The 19961-nt window shown below is 47.8% G+C and overlaps 3 protein-coding genes across 5 annotated transcripts in view; 1 reads left to right on the forward strand and 2 right to left on the reverse strand.

Moving 5' to 3' along the window:
* The window catches only part of JPH2 (junctophilin 2), a 33885-nt gene extending 32830 nt beyond the window's left edge, over positions 1–1055 (reverse strand). The window contains exon 1 of the mRNA XM_054218749.1: positions 325–1055. Within this exon, the coding sequence (XP_054074724.1) occupies positions 325–703 (379 nt within the window). The 5' untranslated portion in view covers positions 704–1055. The remainder of the gene's footprint in view (positions 1–324) is intronic.
* A 3323-nt stretch (positions 1056–4378) lies between these two features.
* Positions 4379–11384, reverse strand: OSER1 (oxidative stress responsive serine rich 1). 2 transcript variants are annotated; one of them, XM_054218492.1, is made up of 4 exons: positions 11288–11384; positions 7877–7993; positions 5942–6055; positions 4379–5188 (listed from the first exon to the last, which is right to left on the reverse strand). In XM_054218492.1, the coding sequence occupies exons 2-4, from the start codon at positions 7951–7953 to the stop codon at positions 4501–4503; spliced, it is 879 nt and encodes a 292-aa protein (XP_054074467.1). In that variant the 5' UTR covers positions 7954–7993; positions 11288–11384; the 3' UTR covers positions 4379–4500. The 2 variants fall into 2 exon arrangements, with proteins under 2 accessions (XP_054074467.1, XP_054074468.1); XM_054218493.1 differs by lacking the exon at positions 11288–11384 and adding an exon at positions 10024–10607.
* Positions 11367–15951, forward strand: LOC128916584 (oxidative stress-responsive serine-rich protein 1-like). 2 transcript variants are annotated; one of them, XM_054218491.1, is made up of 4 exons: positions 11367–11500; positions 11781–11901; positions 13566–13676; positions 14354–15951. In XM_054218491.1, the coding sequence occupies exons 2-4, from the start codon at positions 11825–11827 to the stop codon at positions 15036–15038; spliced, it is 873 nt and encodes a 290-aa protein (XP_054074466.1). In that variant the 5' UTR covers positions 11367–11500; positions 11781–11824; the 3' UTR covers positions 15039–15951. The 2 variants fall into 2 exon arrangements, with proteins under 2 accessions (XP_054074466.1, XP_054074465.1); XM_054218490.1 differs by lacking the exon at positions 11367–11500 and having other exon boundaries at positions 11515–11901.
* The last annotated feature ends 4010 nt before the right edge of the window (positions 15952–19961 follow it).

The following is a 19961-nucleotide window of genomic DNA, read 5'->3' on the forward strand; positions in this document are numbered from 1 at the left end:
CTACACAAATCCAGTTGCTTGGTGTTAACTATTGATACGGACACTCGAGAGCGGCTCCCGAGGGAGGGATGGCAGGGGCAACGCTCCGGCTGCTCCTCCCCTGTGTCTGCAGACAGCGAGCCACACACGCTGCGCCCGGCAGCGGGCATCAGGGTGAAAACACAGGCATTTACGAGGCGGCTGTGCCCCAAGCCCTGCTTCTTGACTGAAGCACCCCAATGGCAGACAACTGAGCCCGTCTGGATCTCACCAGTAGGGACAGGTCACCCCTTCAGCAGGGACAACACGCAGCCTCTGCCGTCACCCTGCCAGAGTCCCCCTTACCTCCGTCAGCGTACGTCTCGGTGCCATAGCCATCCTGCAGGCCGTTATTCCAGGTACCTTCATACTTGGCTCCACTGCTCATGCTCTGCCTCGCGCCGTACCGTCCCTTAAAGCCATGGGTCCACTCGCCTCTGTAAACCCACCGTCCTTTGGTCTCGATTCCTAGGCCGTGCCTCTTGCCTTGGGACCAGTAGCCTTCGTAGGTGTTGCCACTGGGCCACGTGTATATGCCCACCACTTCGAAGCCGTAGTTCCAGGAGCCCGAGTACTCGCCCTGGCCCTTGGGGCCGGTGCAGATGCCGTGCCCGTGGGCTTTGCCCCCTTCCCACCCGCCGCAATAGGCGCCTCCATCGTCAAAATCAAACCTGCCGCCGCTCATGGTACCCTCCGGTGCCCCCTCAGCCGGGCAGCTTTCCCAGGGGCGCAGCTCCGGGGCGGCTGCCGCATCCCCGAAGGGGCCGGGCTGGGCACCGGGACCGGCCGCCCCCGCCTCGCCTCGCCCGGCCGAGGGGCCGGGGAACGGCAGGAAGGCGAGATCGGAGGGAGGGGAAAGGGGCAGCCGAGCCGCCCCGCTACCTGCCCCGCCGCCGCGTCCCCGCCGCGGGCATAGGGCCCCCCCCGGGCGACCGAGCCCCGCTGCTGGGGAGCCGAGCCCAGCCCCGGGCGGAGGAAGGGGGTCCCCAGCCGGCCGCCGCCCGCCCCGTCCCGCTCCGCTCTCCTCCCCCGCCGGGAGAAAGGTCAGCGCTGCCCTAACAAGGCCATCGGATCCCAGGAGCTGCTCCCAAAAATAACCCCCCGGAGCCCGGCCTCCGCCTCGGGGCCCTTTTATGAAGGAGGGAAGAGGCACATCCCCCCCCCGCCCCCCCCCCCCCGGGCAGGGATCCAGGCGGAGAAGAGGCTGGGAAAGTAAATGTCTGCTTAAAATAGAGCCTGGGAAGGGGCCGCGTCGCTCCCCCCACACCGCCCGCCCGCCCCGGCGCACCGGCAGAGGAGGGGGCCGTGCCCCGCTCCGCCCCGACGGACCCCGGGGCAGGGAACCAACGCGTCAGGGAGCGTCTTCAGGCAGGTTTGGTCGCACCGGTGGGGAAACGGGCAGAGTTAGAGCAAGGGGTAGAAGCACAGCCCTCGCCCAGGTTACAGCGTACATCTTACCCAGGCTGCTACTTTTAAAGTGAATTTCCAGAGCTGCTTTAAGGTAGTGAAGAGGATCCACAGAGAATCATTCCCCCCTCTCCCAAAGAGCAACAAACTTACCAAAATCTCCTTCTGTTTAACAGCTGGCAGCATAATTTAGCCTGGAAAATAAAGATGAGACCCTATACTTGGGGCAGTTGCAGACGCACAGAGCAGTGACAGCCCATGTCCTCTCTACCACCTGTATTTGATGATCAGGAATGAAACACCAGGGTTACAGGCTAATCCAAGCCTTCTCCCAGCCGCCCCTGCCCCATCTCCTAAAGACACTGTCACAGAAGGACCATGAAGAGATGACCTTCCCCTCCCTGACCACGAGCTGCTGAGAAGCTGCAAGGGCTGCGGGACGAGACCATGCCATCAGCAGGATGCGTTCTGCCCTTCCAGAGGGGCTCCCGAGGCCCACGCCGAGCTCTGGGGCAAAGCTGCCACAGGCAACAGTGAGTTCTAGACTCACGCAACACAGCTCTACAACTTGGACAACCTCCACATTGGTGTTTCTACAAACAAAAGGCATAGAAAAAAGCCATACAATATGTAACGGCAAGAAAAGCTAAGCATGTATATGCAGCACAAACTACACAATACCTGCAGGCACAGGTGAGAAGGATCAACTGCCCAATATAAAGCTAATTACAAAAGACTTCAGTCTTATTCAGCCACAAGAAGGAATGGGCACTTCAGTCAGGGACTCCAACACAACAGAGGAGTGCTGCTTGGCAGACCTACTCCTCTAATGCATTTAAAAAAAAATTTAAAAAGTCAGATTTTTAAATTGGCTCAGGTGGGATTTTTTTTTTTTTTTTAAAGCTAAGCTCTTCGATTACTCAGTCATGCTTTCAAGGTTCTCTCTGCACAATTGAGGGTTGGAAATCCACATTTTCTCAAAGCAAAACCAGAGGTTTTTGTTTTGTGGTTTCTGGGTAGACCAAAACATCCTAAAACACCCTGTAGTAGCAGAAGGGAAAGCGTTAAGGCAGCAGTCGCAGCTGCCCACGGTCTTGTATTTCATGGTGTTCCAGGATTTACCAGCCCAAATATGGTGTAACTGCCCTAAGAGGATGCCAAGTTCAGGACCATGTAATTATTTACTTAGCAACTCTTCCTAATCACATAGCACAGTTGTGAACTGATAGTACACTTTGTTTAAATGTTAATAACTTATGCAGATGTTGGCATTTAAAGAGCCTTTGTTGACCGCTAACATACCACACAATGAGGCTTCAGAAAGTGCTAGCACTGTGCGCACACCAAGGCACCACCCAGAGCACGTCGTCTTTCTTCATTTTGGCAGAAAAAGTCCCATTCTCCCCCAAAAGGCTGAGGCTCAGAGGAGCCGGCTGTGCCCAGCCAGCCCGCAGCTGGCCTGGGGGGGACCTCTAGTGGCCCTGCACCGCTCGCCTGCCTCCCCAGCCTGCACCAGTTCACATCTTCCTACTCTATTTTTTTACATTACCTCCTGGATTTCCATCTGCTTTCTGTAACACGGTACTGAGCACTTGACTCTGCAGTCCCTAACCCTGCAGGTACCGGTCTGCGGTGACTAGTGACAGAAATGGTAAAAAGCAGCACCGTACAGAAAGGTGTTCTCAGCCCCACAACGCTGCGGTGGCTGCTGCCTGCCAGCATTTGGGAACAGGAAAGAATAAGTATTTGAGAAGTAAGGTCATTTTGCACTTTGAAGCTCAGCATTGCAGACAATAGTCACCAAACAATTGCCATGAATTCAGAATGCAGAAATACAACTACTTAAGAGCAGAGAAACGGGAGGGAGATGTGGGACCTAAGTACACTCTGCAAGGGGTAGATGACACTTCAGAACCGGCAAAACAGGTAAATTTGCTTGGCCACTTAGTTCTAAGGTACTAGGCACTGCCACAGAGGTGACAAAAAAAAACCCAAAACAACAAACAAGAGTAAAACTGAAGGATTTCACAGGGAAATGTTTGTCTCCATTTCTTCTCCAGACCTTACAGTCAAGAAATATTCAGGTACTGCAAATAGTAAAGACAACACAACTCATCTCCCCCTCAACAAATCATATAATTTGATGGGATGTTCCCTTGCATATACGCATATGTATAAGAGACAGACTGTGCTGACGCACACTAAGTATGGCAAACTGGTTGTTTCTAAAGAAACAATTCTGCCAAATCTCAGGAGAATGCAAAGCTCCACCAATATTTTGGACCTGGACAAAGCACCTAAAGTGGCAACGGTTTCATAAAAAGACTGAAGGGGAAAGAAAACACTGTGCTCAAGATTCCCCTACTGTGCAGCTCAAGTCTATGGATCTCAATACTTGCAGTGTTACACTTGGTGTTACAGAGCAGGCTGAACAAAGCCAACAACATGGTGCAGGAACCGGGACCACTGCAGGCTGTTTTGGCCTTCATAAAAAAATAAATCGAACAGGGTCCGTCCCTTCATTTCTCCTTTTGTTAACCAGAGAAGCAACCCCCCTGAAGAAAGCAGGGTATTTCTGCTGCTGCAGGAAAGTCTCTAAGGCCTGCTGGACACTCAACAAGAAATCACGCTTGCTTTACATTTTCCACTGAACAACGCAACAGAGATTAGAACAACCTCTTGAAACAATCTCACTCTGATCATCCAAGTTTCTTGTCTAGCAAATGTTATGTTAACCTACCGGCATCTGACTACCTCAGCACCAACGACAGGGCAGGAGGATGCCTGTTCAGTCGATCAGAAATGAAGCCTCTTTATGCATAAAGAATGAACAATGGCCCCAACCCAGGAAAAGACAACTCTGCCTCCTGAATTTGCCTAGAGTAATAACAATACCAAGAAGAGGACAGGAGACGGCTAAACTCTTTGTCCACCTTAAATAACGAACATCAGCTAAGATGCAAAGAAGTGTTTTTATTGCAAGCACAGTGAGCAGGGAGTGGGTTGTATCTCACATGAATGCGACTGAGGGCAGATTTAAACCATCCACCCTTCTGGTTTTAGTGCTCATTGCTGTCAGGTGTACATCATTTCTGCCATGTGAGACATTTTCTTCGGAATATACAAGTAATATTCCATGTATCCCGAAAGATCTTCAATAGTCACATCATCCACAAAGGCCCTGGCTTGCTCAGAGCAGGAGCGTGGAGAACTTGAGGGAGTTCTTGATGGCAAAGACTGGGAGTGATCCTCAGAAACTGTTCTGTCAGGTGCCAACTGGAGGGTGCTCTGCAAGCCAGAGAATTTGTACACTTCCATATCTTGCCATCGTTTACACTGACAGGCTTTATCTGCACATGCACATGACTTGTTCGTGTTTAGCTTGCACATGGACTGAAAGTCAGAAAGCTCCGTAGTCTCTAGGCTTGCTTTGGATACTAGAGAAAGAGCAGCTGGAGAGTTCTGTTTGTTCTCCAAGGCCGACTGTGTAACAGAAGCTCCCAAAGACTCAACGTCAGCTCCCTTCTGGCCACCATCAGGAGCAATACCACATCGTTCATGTGCACAGGTTTCCTTTGGGACTGGCGTCCCAAACCCACTGCTGTCATCTGGGGCATCGATCTGGCTCTTGTGCACTAGTTGGCTGCACGTGGAATGTGGTTTTGTGTTGCAGTGGATAAACTTTGGAGGATGAAGAATTGGAGACTTGGAACGCCTGCGACGCTGGGTTCTCACAACTCCTCTTGAAGGCTTCTTCATAGATCTACCGGGGAAAGGGAGTGAAGATTCACTAAAAGACTTATTGCTGGATTACAAATAACATCGGTCAAAATCTCTACTGCATTTTTATTGCATGCAAGAGCCTTAAGCTCAGAGTATTTGCTCAGGGTATTCCACTGTCTTGGAATGTGACTTTGTTCTAGTCAAGCAGCTGTATAAAATATAAAAGGAACACCTGAGAAATTAAACCAAAAGTGTGTGCTTTTAAGGTTAGATAATGACTAAAGTACATGAGACGTGACAAAATAAGCTCTACAAGAAGGACCAAGCACAAGACAACAGCACAAAACAAATGAATCAAGACCAAAGAGTAGTTTTGTTTCAGTACAGGATGAGCGTGAATTTCCACACAGACACTCCAGAAACCAATTATTTATTTTAATCTAGTTCCCAAGGCATACTGACAGCTTCTGCAATATCAAACAGTTATTGAAAGAGATGTATTCATGATTGTTCAATTCAAAAACAGCAGTTCACATTTATATTAAGAAACATCTACGGTGTTTGGAGACCTATAGCTGAACAGCATTTCCTTTCACTTCGTATAATTGTAAATAAGAACAGTAGTCACGTACGAACAGAAAAATGTGGTGTAGAGTGTTTTAAACAGTCTCTGTAATAAAGAAAGCTTGGTTCCCTTGCGTAGGGGTGTAGTTACTAGAAAAGCTGTCTATTTAAAATTCCCTGTCAATGCAGTATCATTTGACGCAGTCTGATAATCCTAAGCTTCTCTTACCCATGCCAGGTTTCCTTAGAAGTACACACATTCTTAGATTTGGTTTCATCTGCTGCTGTTCTGACTAGTGTTCTCGGACTTGTCCTTTCGCCCACAGAGAGAGAAGCAGTACATCTGTGAAAGAGAAAAAAGTTAACACCCTACATTGGTCAGCATCATGAATATGAAAAAGCTTATGAATCTTCTTTCCCAGAAGAGATTGCCACAAATTATTTACAATATGTCTTAACAGACCTGCCCACAAAGACAACCCAAATCAGAAAGACAGCATTTACACATTCCTATCTCAAAAGTTTGGATAACGGACTCTCTCACCAACGTGATGCCATTCAGCAACTAGACTGCCAATCCAAACTCCACACGTCAATGATGAAGCACATACAATGGCTAAATTGCAGTTTCCCGGCAGAGGGGAGGGGAAAAACACCATCACTGAAGAAATGCGTCTCTTTTTCCAGAGACAAATAAGCTATTCTTTCCTAAAAATAAATGTTCTTTGGACATAAATAGACTTTGTTTAGCTGGTGAACACTTAAGTCTCTGTCTAGGACAACATAAGCTAAAACTCTTCATACTACTGCAAGCTCAATCACTTGAGCAACAGAGTTGTGTCAGCTCTTCAAATTCTATTCAAGCCAGGGACCTTAGAAGATTTACTAATTTTTCTGGTGTTATAAATTCCTCCCCAACTCCCATTTTCAAGGAGCTGCGATAATCCCAAGAACAATTTTTCCAAGTTGTGACTTCACGTATTACACTGGAATTCACAAGGAAATGATTTTCCAAATCCTCTATCAAATTGGTTCGTAAGCAGGGCCGATTCCCTGAACAGTGAAGTTAAGTCTCCGCACACTGTTCTAGGATAGCTTTAGCTGGTATTTAATAGAGGCTGAACTATTAGTCAAACACCTGCTATTTTCCATTTAAAGAACAATGAACACGGAGCAGTAAATTGAAGGTCAACAGCAAAAACTCTAAAGTAATTAAGTATGCCTGACTTGGGGGTGGGATTAGTGATACTGAAGAAGTGAGAGGCACTTAGGTGGCGATACATTTCTAACAAGTTTAATTACTTAAATGAAAGGTAACTTTAGAAGCCCATCTACTCACCATCTAAGTTCTACGGTAATTCTAGTTATCATCTTGATATTTACACACTGCCTTACCCACACCTTCATTTCAGTCACCACCATAATTGCATCGCTGACAATAGCTTACTGAAACACAGTACTATAGAAGTAATATGTAATGGCGTACATTTGACAGCAGAAAAAACAGTATATAGCAGCTTTTTTTTTTTTTTTTTCCTCATTTCAGACAAAAACGATCATCACCAACAGAAGACACATGCTGCTTGTGTTCTGCTCCCTGGGACAGGGAGGGCAAATGCCACGCGGCAGATCTCCCACAAAACCAGACAACACAAAAAGGATTCTTTCCCATTTAGTGATTTTGGTTATAAATAGGAAATTTTTAAGTGACATCAATAAAAATAGCTTGTGTGGGAATCATGCAGTGAATCTAACGCTCTCCTTTACTGACATGGAAAGAACGTTTCTCTCCTGGGAAAAGATGGGAGTTTATTCTCATGACAGGCCTTCAGAGCCGTGACAATATGCTAACTTCAATAGCAGAGTTTTAGTGCTACAGACATAACCTCTGGCAGCCAGATTCACGCCAAAATTCATTTCAAGCATGTTGTCAACTGCTGATTAGCGTTAGGTTTGTTTCAAGCCTGTTGGGAGCTAACAAGGATCAAAGAAATCACAATTCCTTCAGAAGTGCAGAATTTATTTCAGTTTGTTCAACTAGAATGAAGGCTTTCAGTGCCTAACCTTTTGGAATTACTTCATTCCTTCAAATTTAACCACAAGGGTGTTCCCTTTGAGTCCGTTTGAAGATGTTAACTCCGTACCTCCCTGTGGTGTTACTTACCCAGCTGTGTCAACTCTTAGCTTTTTGAATGCTGTCTGCAGGCTTTCCTCTTCTCCATCCTTAGCTTCCGTTTTCATTATTGGGATGGCCAGAAGCTGCCAGAGTTACCATGTACTGCTACAAGGAGAAAAGAGACAAGACTGTAAGAACCTTGTTAAAAACATTAGTTGCCCAGCAGCATCATAATATATGAAAATAAACTCAAAATAGCACACTGAGCACACAAAGCTGAGGTCATTCTAGTAGAACATTTTTGAAAGTTGATTCAGAACAAGCTTTACGATACCCAAGAACGGAACAAACAGTCTCTTGTACAACTGCATAGGTGAATTAGCAAATTTAAAGTGAAATTTGGGGTCAACAGTGTTTTGCACATCCACTACAGTTTAGACAGACTTTCCTGTTTGTCTTAAGAGTGTTACCAGAATAACTCCAGAAGAGGTGAAAAGCGAGAAGAAGCACCACCACTAGAAACAGTCAACTTTCTACAACTACTGTTTCTGACTTTGGGACTTGGTTACATACATATTAAAAAAACCCAACCCACAAAACAACAAAAAAACCAGATTTTTCTTAAACCAAGATAAAGCTTTAAGCTATACAACATTTTTTGATCTTATGTCTAGATCCCAGCAAGAGTAACACACTCCTATCAGAACATGATATTTTGATTGCAAATAGCTATTAAAATTTTCTGACATCAGAAGAAGCTCTTGCACAAGTACAAATGCAAATAATAGTACAAACATCAAACAATAAGCCTTGTTTTAAATAAGAAAGGGATTGATAAAACCCGGCTGATGTATTTCTTTAGAATCTGCCCTGGCCATCATTTAATCTAGCTACAAAGGAATCTCAAAACTTTCTAAATTTGATGCTCTTCAGTAGCGTACTTTCCGCAATCACTTGCACATCCTACACCAGCCATGCTACTGCTAGAAAGTACTTCATGAAGGTTTTCTTCCTTAGCATGGGCTCTGCTTTTGCTGAGCAGCAGCCACCAACAGTACCAAGTCTCAGTTCTGCACCAGAGTACCTCAAGCTCAGTATTTGTTGAAGTTTATCTGGCTGATTAACCTGCTTCATTTAATGCTTTTGACTTCTCTACTTCAGGAAAAACAGGGCTATTTGGTGTGGGTGCTATTACTGAGAGAGCCTTCGACTACACTGTATGGGTTGTGACAAGATCATCTTCTCAGTCTTTATCTTTAAATTACAAGGTTTTCATACTCAAAACCCTTCTACAATGAAATCATTGCTTTGGCAGACAAGGGGAGAGCAGTGGATATTTTCCACCTGGACTTCATTAAGGCTTTTGACACCGTCTCCCCTAAGATGCTGATAGAGAAGCTGATGAAGCACAGGCTGGATGAGCAGAGAGCGAGGTGGACTGAAAACAGCCTGAACCGCTCCACCCAGGGGAGCGTGATCAGCGCCACGAAACCAAGTTGGAGGTCAGTAACTAGTGGTGTATCCAATACTGGGTCCAGTTCTGTTTAGCATCTTCCTTAATGATGTGGATGACAGGGCAGAATGTACCTTCAACAAGTGTGCTGATGACACCAAACAGGGAGTGACTGATGCACCAGAGCATCAACAGGCTGGAGAAAGGGACTGACAGGAACCTCATGAACTCCAACAAGGGGAAGTGTCTGCCCCTGAAGAGGAACAAGCCTGTGTGCCAGGACATGCTGGGGCCAACCAGATGGAATGCAGCTTTGCAGAAGAAAGGCCCTGAGAGTCCTGACGGACACCAAGATATTCAAAAGCTGTCTGGACGTGGTCTTGGGCAACCAGCTTGGGGTGGGCCTCCTTGCGCAGGGTGGGGTTGGACCTCCATGGATCCCTACCAACCTCAACCGTTCTGTGATTCTGCATCTTTCTCAAGCTTTAAAAATCCATTAAGGTGACTATCCAAACAGTGAATGGCAATAGCTCCTGTAACAAGAACGCACTTATACAGAGCACTAACTCTACCTAATAATACAGCAATAATGCCTACGCTAGCACTGCACTGACCAACTAAGAAGCAGCTTTTTTGTAGCACGGAAAAGAAAAGATCTTGCTGAAGAGAGAGGAGTAATCAGAACCTCTGCAGCTCAGTTACTTATGCAGACACAGAGTGGCAATTTCTGTTCCTTCACAACCTCATTCCAGTTGGAGCTGGTAGCTCTCCCCGCTATTGTTCCGACTGCTCGCTTGGCTATGATTTCATCTGGACACCCTGTATTGCAGACAACTATTATGACACATGCAGACGGATAATGTATCCCAACAATTTCAAGGCACACGTTGTCCAGTGAGTCAGCAAGTAAACATGAGAGGAGGAAGCTAACACACAGACTGACAACACGATGCTCATCTGAGCAAGTTATTATTTTAGATACTGTCTTAGTTAAAGACAACTAATCTGGTGAAACATACGGTCCCTACTTCAAAAAGTTTTTTTTCCTTGACCCAAATAGAAGGTTCTTTAAAATTAAAAATTTCATCTACAACCTTTTTTTTTAAAATACCAAACCCCTGTATCATATAACCTAAACAAGAAAATGGTAGTAAAACATTTTTAGATCACCGTACTTTAACCAAAACGTACTACTAGTCTTAAACGAAATATTTTATTGTGCTGCCCTTCATCACTGACGCAGTAAACCCTCAAAAAGATCCATAATTCATTCAGATAAAGACCCACTCACTCTGTGATAACTAAGCATAAGTTTAAGCATTTTAGACACACCAGCCAACTAGCACCAGTACCAAGAAAAAAATTAATTACTGTGAAAAACAACCAAAGTTTAACGTTGTGTCAAAAAAACACACGGAAACCCGTGTTCTTCATCTCCTGGGATAGCACACATCCATCCTTTCCCATTTTATTTCCAGCTATTCCCCAGCAGTACAGGACTTCTACAGTTCAGGCGTTAAACGCTCCAAGCCGCTCCCAGCCCAGACCCTCAGCCCAGGAGCGGCCCCAGAGCCGGGACACGGCCCGCCGCGATTCTCCGGCCGTCCATTGCCCGAACCAAACAGCCCCCCCGGCCGGTTCACCGTCTTTCCCACCCCCCGCACTTCCCCGCCCTCGGCCCCGGGGAACCCCGCGCCCAGCGACACCCCCAGCCTCAAGGAGGGGGGGCCCAGTGGACACCCCGGTCCCGCAGCCCGGGACAAGCCCTGGCACCGCCGCTCGGCCCCGACCCTAAGCGGGGAGGAAAAGGCCCAGCCGGCAGCGGGGGTGACTCAGCACAACCCCCGCGCCCCGCCGGGGCTATCCCCAGCGCCCGACACCCCCGCCATGGGACGGGCGGCGGCCCGGAGACCCGCCAGAGAGGGCCCTATCGCGGGGACACGCAGCCCCGCCAGGCCCAGAGGAGGGCCCGAGGCAGGGGAGGCTGCCCCACCGCCCGCACTCACCGCGCTCCCCGCGGGCCCGGCCCAGCCCCCACCGCCTCCCGCCGGGCACGGCCGACCGGATGTGACCCCCGCCTCCACCGGAAAAGGCGGGACCAGCGCCGCTGGCACAGGCGCTCAACGGGCATGCGCGGCGCCGCTGGGTGGTGACCTCACTTCCTGTTGTGCTCCGCGAACCACCCACCTTTTCCCCCCCCCCGCGAGCGTGAGGCGGCGGTGAGTGACCCCCGCGCCCCGGGGCGACCGGACACCCCCCTGTCACCGGGACAGCCCACATCCCCCCCGCTTCCTCACCGGGAGCGCCCGCCCCGCCGGCAGAGCCGCTCAAACGCCGGGCGGGCGGGGGCGGGGGCCTTTCCCGCCCAGGCCGTGAGGGGAAGCCGGGAACGGGGGGGGGTTGGTGTTAGGGTAACCGCCTGGCGGGGACTTCGGAACCTGCCTCTGGAGAGCATGTGTGTTCAGAGCGCGGCGTCAGACCCCCGTTTCTGTGTTTCAGTTTGTTCTGCATGGCACAGCGGGCTGCGCGCTGAGAGCCCATCGATGGAATTGGAGGCTAAAGATGAAGAGGAAGAGAGTCTGCAAACAGCGTTCAAAAAGCTGAGGGTGGATGCGGCAGGGTAAGCAAGCAACAAAACAGACCCTGTAACTTGTCAGTTGCTTTTTACGTGTTTGTTTTCTGCTATTTTGAATCTCAAAACAAACATCACAAGTTGGGAAAGGTTCCCTGCACTCCAAGAGGAGGCAACTGCATCGCTTGCTGTGAAATGCAGTCATTATAACTGTCTGACAGGCAAAGCAGTACTTTATTACTAATTTTTATACGCTATCCAACTGAAATTACACAGTGACTGCATGAAAACATGAAATGACTTGCCCAAAGCAGTGAACCCCCTCTTAACTGCTGTGGTAGCCGTAGTCACCTTGTGTGATACAGAACTTGTCTGTCCGTTCATGTAAATTCTGGTGTCTTCAGCCATGTACTGTATGTAGCACATGACGATCTGTTTGGGAAGCATCTAAAGGGCAGCACCATTGCTTCGTAGTGTGCTGGAGAGCACAGTCTCACTGGAAATCGTCAGGCCAAATAAGAGTGCTGATTGTTTCTGATTTTGAGGGATTTTGTAGTGTAAAGTGTCTGCAGGCATTCTTATATTAAAAACTTATTTCATAACGTACTGGTTATACTGATAATATGTAGTATAAGCATCTTCCTTAAATTAGGAGTTAATTAAATTATGCAGTCTAACAGCTTGTGAGGCAGTTCACTTGAAGTCCTTTGGGAATTCACAGACACAAGAGAAAGCTTTGTATTGATAATTAATGATACCTTGTGAATTCATCTCCATAACCATCAATACTGTGAACTCATTACTTGCTCTGCATGTTAAAATATGGTTTGCTTTGCTGCTCATTTCCTCTACTTCAGCAGGTCTTCTGTTACTTGTGGAAAGAAACAGCTGTTCTCTAACAAGGAGCTACGCTTATTAAGCATACCACTTTTGATGTATTGCCAGTGACAGACGATGTGGAATTCTGGTTGATTCCTTATGATATCTTCTTAGGCGTAAAAAGATCTTGTTTTGCAGGCTTGTGTTTTTAACAGTTCAAGTCTTGTGACTAATCTGTTAAGATCAGCTTTGGGCAGAGTACCTCGGCTCTTCTGCTAGAATTTCAGCCTCATTTCTTACGATTTCCTGTCCTGTGTTCCAAATTACGCATACAGTCATTATAAATGCAGATTCACATGCTGAGGCATTTATGTTTGTTGTCTGGACCTCTAGGGCCAGATGTTTTTTCATTCCATGTTTATCTAGGAAATTTAATGAGAAATAAATTAGTAGTCTGCCCTTGTCTGTTGTACCTCATCCACTTCTCCACTAACGACTTCTCAGCGTGCTGCTATGGGTTCTTGACTTTGCATTTTAGATGGGTAGGAGTCTATCTTTAACAACTATTGTCTGACAAGAACATTTGGAACCTGAACTTACATTCCTTTAATGTGTCATTTTGGTACAAATAGGGCATGACATCAGCCTCTGGGCATTTTGGCCTCCTTTCATTTCATCTCACCTATCTTTAGACACTTGACTGAGGTCAATATAGTAAAAGCGGTTAGCTAAATCCCTGTAATATCCTGTTTCTAACCCACTGACTGTAGAGGAAGTCAAGGCTGCAAACTTAAATGTCTTAGTTAAGTGTCTAAAGCGAATAGGCTGAATCTCGACTTCTGAAGCAGTATGTTCAGGTGTTACCATAATGCGACATTTTCCTTTTTACTCAGATGTATTGCGGCTCTGTCTGTGGGTGACGGGACGATTCTCAGAACACCGACAAGAGCAGCCATGGATGGAGCCAAGCAACAGCCTGTCTGCTCGAAGGAAGCATGGCATGGGTAAAACATACCCTTCACTGCACCGTGCATGTGTTTCTAATTTGAGACATTTAACACTTGCGTACTGTTTCCAGTGAAAGTTGTTGTTAATTAGTTGCTGCAACATATCTTTTCTCTCCTTTCTATTACAAAACTTTACCGTAACTGTTTGATATGATGTTTTTTAAGGGGCTTTCATCAAAGACTTTAAAAACAATATTGCCTCTTCTCTTAGAGAGGGTACCTAAAATTTTGTTTTCCACTGATTTCCTCAGAAGTCTTTTTCTTCAAGTCTTACACCTTTGTGACCCCCCCCACCTCTTTCCTGGGCTATTTTATTTCTGTGTTGAAGTACCTGGATATTCAGTGCAATTCTGCCAGCAGCTCCTCCTGATACCCAGGTTCTTCACTACAGTTCAGTTTGGGATGACAAAGTATCCTTTGCTTAGCACAGAAGATTTCTGGGGAAGTATCTTTAACTAAAGGATGTTTGTATGTGTCTTTCCTGTGGAGAAGCCCCAATTTCTTCAGACTCCTCCACTGTCCCTGTCAGAGATTGTAAGTGACCTGTCACCTGATTTTTCTAAACAGGAAAAAAAAAAATCTTCTAAAACATTTTTTAGCCAGATTTTAGAGCTTATTGAGCTACGGTGTGGATTCTGGAGTTACCTACTTGCTCACCTGTTATAACCCTGCAGGTGTGCGAGAAAGCCTTCCAGAGGCTCGGCAAGAGTCCCACGTCGCAGACGCTCCAAGTCTCCCGTCCTGCATCCTCCCAAGTTTACGTATTGCAATATGAAAGCCAACAACCAGCTGAAACACAAAACCCAGGCAGAAACATCAAAGGGTAATATCAGTTCAGACATTTTTGTTACAGCAGAACACGGTACGAAGGACAGGCACGAATCTCACTTCGAGGCCAGTGATGAGAGAACTGAACCTTTGGAAGCTTTCACCGCTGAAGAGCCTTTGGAGAAGTCAAGAGAGAATTACCCTGCTCTCTCCTCATCCTTTGAAACTAGCTTGCATTCTAGCCAAACCTCCGACTTCCAGTCCTTATCCATGCTTAGCAATGACAAGCAGTGCCCTTGTACGGACAAGAAGTGCCAGTGCAAACAGTGGCGAACCATGGAAGTGTACTCTTTCTCGGGACTGCGGAGCGTCCTGTCAGAGTGCGAAAAGGCAGTCCTAGGAGTTCATGCCCAGTCTCGTCAAAATAGATCCCCCTGTGGCTCAGCCTCATCAGGTTCTCCCAGATCTTGTTCTGAGCAAGCTCGAGCCTTTGTGGATGACGTGACTATTGAAGATCTTTCGGGATACATGGAATACTACTTATATATTCCCAAGAAAATGTCTCACATGGCAGAAATGATGTATACTTGATTGAAAGCAACAGAGAATCCCGAGTCAGGGTTTGTGATAATGGTTGGGTTAAATGCCTTGTCAGTGCCATGTTTTCACTGTTGTGTGTTTGATCAAATGTTTCTTTGCCTCATATAGTTTAGTTTTCTAATAAAATGAAAAATGGAGTATAGTTTCTGAGCTTAGTTCTAAAAAGAATGCACTAAAGTCTGTGCATACCTTAACAAAAGCACTGTAGATCAAATGAACTCCCTTTGTTTTTTGGTTTGTGCTGTGGATATTCAAGCCCTGTATGCTGTTTTCACTATGTTTTGGGGAAAAAAAAAAAAAGCCTTTTAGGTTTTGTTCTGAAATTTTGCAGTGTTTGGAAGATTCATTCTTACTGTGTCCCAGTACTTAGAGAAATGTTTCATAGCTACAGCTCTATCCTCCTCATCCTGCTCTAGAGAGAAGAATGAGAAGGTATTCAGTATTTTGGATAGGCTGGATCTCCTTTCCTTGAATGCTGGCTGGCTCCTTTTTAGTTGGATCAAATTGTGAACGCTTCCTCCTCACAGATACGTTGGGAGGTGCCGAACGTGCGGGTGCGTGCTTGGACCCTTTCATAATCTAACTAGCTCACTCTTAAGCAGTTCTATTTTTTTGCAGATAAGTGAAGCTCTTAGAAGCAAAAATATATTTTGTTATTTGTGCTTTACAGATGGAATAATTTAGCGGGGGGAGTGAAGCAGGCTAACGGGTTTTATTGGGCCATGCTGCCTCAGAAGCGGAGATTGTGGAGCCATCTATACGAATTGTTTGGGAGTGTGTTTGGTACACCAAGCAGCATGGAAATAGGGTAAACAAGAAGTGTGTATCATACAGGCCTTGTGGTGTAGAGCTATAACATTCCTTCTGGTTGAAAATATTGAAATAAAAGATTTTGTTGCTGAGACTTGCATTAATAAATGTTTGTCAAAACCCAGCAAATTAAAGACTGAATAATTTGACTTAGACTCATCTCCCGTCAAGACCATTTAAAAAAAAAAACCAGCAAACAAAAGTCTGCTTTCAGTATCACCTGCACACGCATGCTAAACAGCTGTGTTTGAGTAGAATGCTGCGATTTTTACTTACATGCTTAAAAATTAGTGGTCAGCAAGCCAAGGAGTCACAAGCAGTTGTATAAAAATAGATTATAGCAGATGTAGACAGTTGGCCTTGTATTCTGTGCTAGGGAAGTCTCAGACGTATCTAGATGATAATAATTAGATTTTAGTCTAATCATCCCTAAAATTTACACCATGGATCCAGAAGTTCAGATCTGAAGTTCAGATAAATCCAAATAAGTTAACATAAGAATACAACTAAAACTCTTATTTGGCTCCTAAGTGTCATGCAGTTATTTAGCGTGCGATACTGGCTCATACTTTCCAATTGGATGTAACCGATTTCTAAATTTTCTTGGGTTGGTATTTTACTGTCCCCCTCACCTTCCTGTTCCTGCACTATCCTGCAGACACCACCAGCCCCTCCCCTGCCCCAGGTCTGGTTTTCTTTACTTTCCCTGCTTTCTCCCTGCAGTAAATCTGCTATAATAGGTACTTTGCTTCTAAACATAAATATTTAGTACTAGTTATCTTTGCTGCTGTTTTTCGAAGGTTATTTCTGCTTCAGCAGAGGGTGCCTGCCCTTGTTTCTCTCCATGTTTTGGTTTTGTGCCCTCTTTAAAATCATTTGAAGGTATTGTTGCTAGAGGTGATATTTCTCCCTTTTAGACTCTTTAACGATGACCCTGCCTCTCTGCGAGCATTGGCCTGGACTCTGTGCCTGTGAAGCCGGGGCACAGCTCTTTCACATGCACAAATATGGTTATTTAAAGCTGGCACAGGTTGTCCCCACTGCCGTCTGCAGCTGGAGCCCTACAAAGGGGCTCGGGGAGGCTCTTTTTCCCCAGAAATGTGGTGTGGCAGCCCGGCTCGAGGTCCCCTCGCTGCAGTTGTTGCTGCTATGGAGCCACTTCTTTTTAATAACGCGGGCACAAGCCCTGGCAGTGTCTGTCCGTTCAAGCTGGAGTTACTTAAAACTGGCAGGGACCGAGGACCTTGGAAGGGCACAAGGGCATTTTCAGCTGTGGAGCAGGAGGACGTGGAGCAGAGCTGCTCTGTCCGAGGAGAGCCAGGGAAACAAGTCAGAGATAGGCCCTGAAGCGTAGGGCTGGGAAGTAGGTTCAAATTGCCGGAAAGCCAGACAGCAGGGAAAAGTCTGGGAGCAGGTTCTCCAGGCACGTTTCTATAGTGTCCTGGGCAGGACACAGGTAACTGGTAGTGAAGGGGGAAGGAAAGGGGAAAAAAAAAAGAGACAAAACCAAGCATCAGCGCTCAGCTTTAGAGATGCCACAGTACAAGCAGCGCTGAGCGCAGCCCTGCCAGCCTTTCTGCTGCCAGCCTGCTGTGCCTGCCCTAACGAGCCCAGGGAGTTATTCTCTGTCCAGGGATGCTCTACGATGCGGCCCAAATCAATCTACAAAAGGACACGTTTAAAATTTTCTGAGAAAGCACCGGTGGGCTTATAGCGCTCCCAGGGCTTCCCTCCCTATCTCCCACCTCTCTGCTTCCTATCTCAGCAGATCCAGGCTGTCGTGGTTTCTTTTTCCCAGTGAATTCCCCCCACCCTAGCATTTTACAAGTTACTTGCCTGTCTAGTTTCGGAACTAGTTCAACCAAAGCGGGATGCAGAAGGGCACCCTGGATCAATGAAATTTATTTCTTGCCTTACAGAAGCCAAACCCAGTCCCAGCGAAGCTTTACATTGGCAGATGCTGGATCAGGCCACCGGGAAAAAAAAGAATCAAAAAAAAAAAATAAAAATCAATGGAGCTGATTCTACAGCCCGATTTCCACCCCCTCCTTCTAAAACAGGGAAGGTGCTTCTGTGCCTGCAAAGTCCCGTGACCAACTCCATCCGCCTGCTCTCTCCCCTCTGGAATATTCGCATCAGCTCTTGAGATGACACTCCCTGGATTGTGTATTCCCAAGCCTCCAGCACCCGCAATCCTGCCGCGATGGCACCTTCTGCTGGGGCTCTGCTGATGCCACCGGGTCCGACCACACAGCGTCCCGTGGGGCACAGCATCATCCCCTTTTGCAGGTGGGGAGGCTGGGGACCGGAGCTGGGGACGATCTCAAGGTCACACAAGGTCAGGGCACCCCTAAAGGGGGCTGGCACCAATCCTGCCCCTCAAGCCTTGCTCACGTTTGCAAGCCAAAACCCAGCTGAATAAATAAGTGCCTCCGGAGGCGCCAGGTACCTGTAGGACCCAGAGGGATGAAGCGACTTGTCATTTTTTTTTTTATTCCCAACGGTGCAGCATTAATTCCTCACAAAATATGCCACTAGATGGGGCTTTCTGGACAGCCAACCGCAGGAGAGAACCGCTTCTGCTTGGCCAAGCCGCTCCTTTCCTTTTCTAAACCCAAACGGTGTCCCCTTCCAGTGAAAGGAGCCCCAGAAGGTGCTCCCTGGGCAGCGAGGGCAGGAGAGGAGGCTGCGGAGCAGAGGGCACGGGGGTGCTGCACCATGGGGCCAGCTCTTAAAAGCTCAGTTTTCTCCGAGTTTGCAGCAGCGCAGGCCACTGCCCTGACTTTGCAGCCCCCAAAGCAGAGGCCCAGCAAGAGCCTTTCCCTGTGGGCGTCCCTAAGGCTGGCGCAGGGTCTCCGGCAGCACTTGGGAAGCCCTGGGCCGGGGAGGGAGGATGGTTTTGGGGGACTGCTGCCTATGGGGGAGAAGGCAGGGAGGAGGTAGGGCAGGGCAGAGCGCTTCCCAGCCTCCCCCCTCTGCCATCACCCTCCCGCACACCCCAGGAGCAGGGCATCATGACACCAACGGGTTCGTTTTCACCTCCCAGTCCCCAGAAAATTGGTCCTTTCACTCTGCTCATGGCCCTGGGTACCAGTTTGGACCCGCTTCCTCCCAGTGCTCTTCGGGGAATTGTGCCTCAGTTTCCCCACTTGAACCAGCTCTCCCAAACCCTCCCCTGTTTCCCTCCACACCTGGGGCAACCTCACCAGCTCCAGCGTGGGTGGAGATGGGAGCAACACATGGAGGAGCTGCGTTTGCAGCCTCAAGATGCAGGCTGGCTCCCTGCGCCTCCAGAGCCTTCTCCTCCACCCTCTCCAGAACCTACCCCTACAGCCCCCGTAACTGGGGAGGGTTTACCCCCCAAGCATTGTCAGCTAGTCCCACGTGTGGGAAATTATTTCCAGGCTGCCAGATTGCCGGAGATGGAGCGTGACAAAGCCAAGAGTCATAAAGCACCGGCCCAGATGTCCAGGTCACTGTGTGCAGAAAGGTGTCAGCTGCCTACAGGCGTTTGACTCCAAACCTCTGGGTGATGCTTGTGGCACCTGGAGAGCAGCAGCTCCAGAAGCCCCTGCACTCGCCAAGCAGAGGGAAGGAAACCTGGCCAGTTTGCTATTGCAATTCTGGAAATGACCCTCAACCGTGCCTACTTTGGTCAGCCGTCCTGCACCAGTTTGGCTGGGCAGCCCAGGGCTCTGGTACACAGCGAGGGCTCCTGGGCTCTACCCCGGTACAGGCTACATAACACCCATTAGGCAGTAATTAATCTGTGCTCTCCAAAAACCACCAAATACCTTTAAAGAGCCATTGCTGCTTCTTTCCACAAAGGCTGCAAGGCAGGCAAGACACCCGCTAGACATTTATAGCCATTATCCCCAATGTAGCTATTTATTGTGTATCTGCCACATCTAAACCAGTCCAAAAAAATCTTAATCTCTGCTGCAAAATATTCCTAAGGAGTGGCAGCGGTTGGAGCTGCCCCGGATTGCCGAGCCGGCAGGCAGGCAGGCGGCAGGAGCCTCCGCTGCTGACTCGCCTATTGAAGCCATGCCCGCACGTTTCCGTGGGAGCCCCTCCACGGGCGGGGATGGGCTGCGACTTCAC

This window comes from Rissa tridactyla, chromosome 12, assembly GCF_028500815.1.
Source record: "Rissa tridactyla isolate bRisTri1 chromosome 12, bRisTri1.patW.cur.20221130, whole genome shotgun sequence".
Taxonomy (NCBI): domain Eukaryota; kingdom Metazoa; phylum Chordata; class Aves; order Charadriiformes; family Laridae; genus Rissa; species Rissa tridactyla.

What these genes read in the sequence shown, in the direction of transcription:
- OSER1 (XM_054218492.1), bottom strand. Translation starts at nt 7,953, where the DNA reads ATGAAAACGGAAGCTAAGGATGGAGAAGAGGAAAGCCTGCAGACAGCA. An exon ending in CTAAGAGTTGACACAGCTGG is followed by an intron (nt 6,056 to 7,876) that starts GTAAGTAACACC and finishes TCTCTTTCACAG; the next exon opens with ATGTACTGCTTCTCTCTCTG. An exon ending in TCTAAGGAAACCTGGCATGG is followed by an intron (nt 5,189 to 5,941) that starts GTAAGAGAAGCT and finishes TTTCCCCGGTAG; the next exon opens with ATCTATGAAGAAGCCTTCAA.
- LOC128916584 (XM_054218490.1), top strand. Translation starts at nt 11,735, where the DNA reads ATGTGTGTTCAGAGCGCGGCGTCAGACCCCCGTTTCTGTGTTTCAGTT. An exon ending in CTGAGGGTGGATGCGGCAGG is followed by an intron (nt 11,902 to 13,565) that starts GTAAGCAAGCAA and finishes CTTTTTACTCAG; the next exon opens with ATGTATTGCGGCTCTGTCTG. An exon ending in TCGAAGGAAGCATGGCATGG is followed by an intron (nt 13,677 to 14,353) that starts GTAAAACATACC and finishes ATAACCCTGCAG; the next exon opens with GTGTGCGAGAAAGCCTTCCA.